We start from the raw sequence: 6,040 nt of genomic DNA, 5'->3' as shown, positions 1-6,040 counted from the left end.
GCCTGGTGTCATTTCCTTACAGCAGGTGCCATTATTAAAGTAACCCTAAAAACATACAGTTAGTGTGTGATAGCTCAGAATCTGTGTGCCTGCTTTCCAGAGGAAGTTAAAAATCCATGAATTCCTCACCTTATTTACCCATAAAACAAACCGGATAACAGCCACAGTAGCCTTGGTTATAGGACCCATGCTTAGATAAGGGTCTACAAATGGGAGAAATACAGCCATGATCACGTGCTGTCAGAGAAAGGAGACCAGGACACCAGTTGGTTCATCATGGCCCGCTTTATTGAAAAAGTATCAAACACTTATACAGCAAATAAGCTTATGAATATTCTGTAAGCCAAGCAATCTATTGGTTAAACTATAGCATTAACTCATCCACATTCCTTTGAGACTACGTTCTCTATCTCTCCTGCCTCACTGTCCATTTCTTTATCATGTTTTGCGAGGATCAAGGACACATTATCTCGCACCTGCAAGATTTGGAACTAACCATGGTCTTGTACTTTTCCATTCTCTATCCTGCTACAGACAAAAAGGCCTCTGCCTGTCTCTGCCCTAGTTAGGACATCTTTCCCAAGTTAATTTGGCTGTGTCCTCTTTCCTCAAGCCACTCTTTGAGAAAACTCTCCACATTTCTACAAATAAATTTTTAGCAAAATATGGGATAAGGAGAACCTCTACTCTTTTTTTTGGACACAGTGTAGAATATAGTAACTAAAGATAAGGAAAGACTGAGCTGCTTAATACCTTGTATGTCTCAATGTTCATTATTAGGACAGGCTGTCCTCAGGACAAGTGTTCTCCTGAGCTGGTAGGTGGGCACAGGGAGCAGAAAAGCCCCCTGGAATCTAGGAGGAAGAAGTTGCTGACCTGCTGAGCCACTCAGATGCTCACAGGTGTATGGGATCGGATGGAATCCATCCTAGAGGGATGAGGGAGCTGGTGGATGAGCTCCCCAAGCTGCTCTCCATCATTTACCATCAGTCCTGGCTCAGCAGGGAGGTCCCAGAGGACTGGAGGTGCCAGTGTGAGCCCATCCCCAAGAAGGGCTGGAAGGAGGATCTGGAGAACTCCAGGCCTGTCAGCCTGACCTGGGTGCCCGGCAAGGTTATGGAACAGATCACCTTGAGTGCCATCACAGGGCACCCACAGGATGGCCGAGGGATCAGAGCCAGCCAGCGTGGATTTAGGGGTGGCAGGTCCTGCCTGACCAACCTGGTCTCCTTTTATGACCAGGTGACCCACCTGTGGATGCAGGAAAGGCTGTGGATGTTGTGTGCCTGTACTTCAAAGCCTTTAAAACAATGAGCCACAGAATTCCCTGGAAAAGCTGCAGCCCACGGCTTGGGCAGGTTCCCTCCTTGCTGGGAGATTTAAGAGCTGGCTGGAGGCTGGGCCCAGAGAGTGGTGGGGATGGTGCTGCACCCAGCTGGTGTCCAGGCACTGGTGGTGTCCCCAGGGATCTGTGCTGGGCCCAGTCCTGTTTAATATCTTCACTGATGATCTGGGTGAGGGGATCGAGTCCACCATTCACAAATTGCAGATGGCACCAAGCTGGATGTGAGTGTGGATCTGCTGGAGGGCAGGACAAGAAGACACAGCCTTAAGCTGCACCAGGGGAGGTTCAGGCTGGGCAATAGGAAGAAGTTCTTCACAGAAAGGGTGAGTGGGAACTGGAATGGGCTGGCCAGGGGGGGAGGTGTCCGAGTCACTGTCCCTCTCCAGTGGCACTTAGTGGCATGGTCTGGGTGACAAGGCAGTATTAGGGCATTGGCTTCACTTGATGATCGCAAAGGTCTTTTCCAGCCTATTTGATTCTGTCATTCTGTGATGATTGGGACACTCTAGGGCCATTGTGACACTGCAGGGCCCCATGGAACCAAGGACACCATTTGCTCTGCATGGTCACATGGATCCAATGAGACCAGTGTGACAGTGCAGGGCCTGGTGTGACCAAGAGGCCTTTGTGACCCTGAGGGGCCCCATGGAACCAAGGACATCTTTGCAGATGTCACCGAACTGCGTGTGAGTGTTGATCTGCTGGAGGGTAGGAGGGCTCTGCACAGTGCCTGGGACAGGCTGGATCCAGGACCCAAAGCCAAAAAGGTGAGGTTTAGGAAGACCAAGTGCTGGGTTCTGCACTTTGGCCATGACAACCCCTTCAGGGTTAGAGGCTGGGGACAGAGTGGCTGGACAGCAGCCAGGCAGAAAGGGACCTGCAGGGAGTGATGGACAGCAGGCTGGGCATGAGCCAGCAGTGTGCCCAGGTGGGCAAGAAGGCCAATGGCTCCTGGCCTGGCTCAGGAGGGTGTGGCCAGCAGGAGCAGGGCAGGGATTCTTCCCATGTGCTCCACACTGGTTGGGCAGCACCTCGAGTGCTGTGTCCAGTTCTGGGCGCCCTGTGATGAGCAAAAAGATCAAATTTGTTGCAGTGAAAAGTAAAGAAAGCAAAGGTAATGGAAAGGAAATGCTCAGGGCAGTTTAGGGGTGGCTGCCAGGCAGCCTTGGCTCTGAGCAACAGCATCTGCAGTGGGACAGGAAACTCCCAGCTGATGGGAACAAACTTTCTGGCTGACTGCAGAGGCCAGGACAAAGCTGAGTGGTTTCCCTGGTGTCCCCCAGCCCTTGCTGGCCCCAGGGGCTGATGGCATTTGTGCTCCCTCAGGTTCATATCCCCACACCAACAGCATGGGGGTGCTCCCCCTGCTGTGTGCAATGCAAACAGGGGCTGCTGAGCCAGTGCTGCCGTGTCTGTGCCTGCAAGGATGGGGCACCTGTGTGAGCTGGGGGAGAGGCCAGGGCTGCAGAGGGGGGATGTTGTTGGCAGCTCCATCAGGACCCTCTGGGACGCTGCCCTGGGCTGTGCAGCGCACTGGGGATGGATCAGCCCCTGCTCTGCTGCTCCTTCCCTCTGCCCCAGGGCCCTTGCAGAGCCCCAGCCATGCTGTTTGCCCCCAGCCTGCCCACGGCCAGCCTGGGGCTGCTCATGGGGCTTTTCTGTGCTGAGCGTTGGCCTGGGTGTGTTCTTGAGAGAGCCTGGGCAAGGAGCCTGGAGCCCCCAGGCCCTGGGCTGAGGCGTCAGCGCTGCCCCAGCAGTGCCCATGGCCTGTCCCTGCTGCAGCCCTGGCACTGCCACCCCCAGGGCTGTGCCCGGCCCCGAGAGCACTCAGGCCCTGCAGCAACACCAGGGCCACCAGGGCAGCGGGGCAGGGCCACGGCAGCAGCACTGGCAACACCAAGTGCTGCTGCTGCTGGGCACAGCTGCTGTGCCAGCCCTGATCTGCCCCAGCTCTGCACACAGACATTGCTGCTGCAGCTCCAGAGAAGGTAACAGAAGAGGGATCTCCTGTGAAAACTCTGCTGGGAGATCCTTTATCTGCTTTAAAGCCACCAAGAGACCAGCTCCTCATTGACAAAGTCTGAGGCCATAGTGAAGATCAGAGAAGCGAAATAAGAAATTGCAGAAAAAAATGGCCTTGTTTTAGGGAGAATATTAAAAATAAAAACAGAATAAAAAACATAACCAATCCAACAAGAAGTATCAAAAATTACTTTTATTTCAAGAGATATGCAGAAATTGGCAACCAGTTTAATGTTTCCAATATGGTCCACTCATCAGTGTCCACACTGCAGCCTTGAGCTCCTGGTTCCTCAGGCTGTAGATGAGGGGGTTAAGGGATGGAGGCACCACCGAGTACAGAACTGACAGGGCCACATCCAGGGATGGGGAGGAGATGGAGGGGGGCTTCAGGTAGGCAAAAAAGGCACTGCTGAGGAACAGGGAGAGCACGGCCAGGTGAGGGAGGCAGGTGGAAAAGGCTTTGTGCCGTCCCTGCTCAGAGGGGATCCTCAGCACAGCCCTGAAGATCTGCACATAAGAGAAAACAATGAACACAAAGCAACCAAAACTTAAACAGACACCAAGCAATGAAATCCGAATATTTCGGAAGGTGGAGTGTGAGCAGGAGAGCTTGAGGATCTGCGGGATATCACAGAAGAACTGGCCCAGGGCATTGCCATGGCACAGGGGCAGGGAAAATGTATTGGCTGTATACAGCAGAGCATAGACAAAGCCACTGGCCCAGGCAGCTGCTGCCATGTGGGCACAAGCTCTGCTGCCCAGGAGGGTCCCGTAGTGCAGGGGTTTGCAGATGGACACGTAGCGGTCGTAGCACATGACGGTCAGGAGGGAAAACTCTGCTGAAATGAAGAAGATAAAGAAAAAAACCTGTGCAGCACATCCAGTGTAGGAGATGTCCCTGGTGTCCCAGAGGGAATTGTGCATGGCTTTGGGGACAGTGGTGCAGATGGAGCCCAGGTCACTGAGGGCCAGGTTGAGCAGGAAGAAGAACATGGGCGTGTGCAGGTGGTGGCCGCAGGCTACGGCGCTGATGATGAGGCCGTTGCCCAGGAGGGCAGCCAGGGAGATGCCCAGCAAGAGGCAGAAGTGCAGGAGCTGCAGCTGCCGCGTGTCTGCCAATGCCAGCAGGAGGAAGTGCCTGATGGAGCTGCTGTTGGACATTCCTAACTCTGGGCACTGTGGAGTGTCGAAACAAGACATTGAAAAGCTGAGACCAAGCTCTTGGAATCAACCCTATAGGGTTATTTTAGGAATTCCCTCAAAACTACTTCTCTGCCTGTGGGGAAACTTCACTCAGTGTGTTTATTCTTGAGCTTGGGTTTATGCTCCTGAGTTAGTGATTCGCCTTATGCGCTGCTCTCAGCCTGAACCCTGGGGAAGCCTACAGGGAAAACAAGGCTCCCTCAGCCCCATTGCAGTCAGACCTGCTGGTCCCCACACAGGTGCACTTTGCCGATTTTACCTCCCTGTAGTTCAGGGTGATCCAACATAAACTGAGCTTGAAAAATATAGTCGAGTTTTTAAAGACTCCAGTTTAAAAGTCAATTTATCTAAGCCCTTCTCTCTTTCCCTAAGCAGCTGGACAGGGAGGGATGCCAAGGGTTGGTCTGGCTCTCTGCTGCCTACTGGGCACTGGGTTGTGCCTACTGGGAGCAGTTTCTCTTTACCCAAGCCTTGTCCCTGCCAGTGCTGCCAGAGCCCAGCCCAGCCCTGAGGACTCAGCTCTGCCCTGCAGACCCCTCCCAGCACAGGGCACTGCCCAGGGGCATCTCCCTGGCAGCAGGGCCTTAAGGGCAGGCCAGACAAACAGAGATGCTGCAAGCCAAGGTGCTGCTGCTGCTGTCTGTAGGGAGAGGAGGCTGAGGAGGCACTTTCTGAGGGAGATCTGAGGCACATCTGCTGATGCCCAGGGTGACAGTGCAGGAGTGTCAGTGACACAGCCAAAGCTGACAGCCCCTTTCCCTTCCCTTAAGGAGAAAGCTGAGAGAAGCCCTGGCCATGCAGCACCATCTCCAGAGCAGGAGGAATCTGCCCTGATGGGGATGGCTCCTTCCCCCTCCAACTTCTCCCCTGCTGCGTCCATGGGGTGCTGCCAGGCAGGCTGAGAGCTGCCCCTGGCAGGTGGCACATGCCCTGGGCTGGCCAAGAGCCCCGAGGGCTGCAGGAGCAGCCCTGGGATGCCCTGGCTGCAGCCCCAGCTCAGGCTCTGCAGCCGTCCCTGGCAGCAGGAGCCGTCCTGCCCTGTCCCTCTGACGGTGCCCAGGGCAGCCCCGCTCTGCAGCACATCCTCCTCCTCCTCCTCCTGTGCCACAGAGAAACTGGGAGAGTCCTCCTGACACATCCCCCAGGCTGTGAGGTGTGCTGGCTTCAGGAGATCACTCCAGGAGCACAGGGGACATTGCCCTGCACCCACACACTCACCATGCACAGGCCTAAGAAGATCTTTCCCCAAGTGAAGTCTCAGCTCCATGTCTTCCCAGTCCTGATTGCCTTCAGCCTGTCTCTGCCTGGCTCCTGTCCCCTCAGTGCCTGCAGGCAGAGCCCTCAGCCTGCTGGGCTGGGAGAGGAGCTGGTGCTGGGAAGAGCTGTTCCTTTAATGCTCAGCAGCACAGACACAGCACAAGGCCTTTAATGAGCCTCTTGGGGATTTGGTGTTGTTTACATAAGACTCAG

The 6,040-nt window shown here is 54.7% G+C and overlaps 1 protein-coding gene across 1 annotated transcript; it reads right to left on the bottom strand.

Annotated features, from left to right (window-relative positions):
- Positions 1–3,595: 3,595 nt before the first annotated feature.
- On the bottom strand, positions 3,596–4,528 carry LOC135460708 (olfactory receptor 14A16-like). The gene has a single exon (XM_064737625.1). The coding sequence runs from the start codon at positions 4,526–4,528 to the stop codon at positions 3,596–3,598; it is 933 nt and encodes a 310-aa protein (XP_064593695.1).
- Between the last annotated feature and the right edge of the window lie 1,512 nt (positions 4,529–6,040).

This window comes from Zonotrichia leucophrys, unplaced genomic scaffold, assembly GCF_028769735.1.
Source record: "Zonotrichia leucophrys gambelii isolate GWCS_2022_RI unplaced genomic scaffold, RI_Zleu_2.0 Scaffold_93_176943, whole genome shotgun sequence".
In the NCBI taxonomy this organism is placed as follows: domain Eukaryota; kingdom Metazoa; phylum Chordata; class Aves; order Passeriformes; family Passerellidae; genus Zonotrichia; species Zonotrichia leucophrys.
Note: the sequence above shows the minus strand (reverse complement) of the source record. Positions and strands in the feature narration are given on the sequence as shown.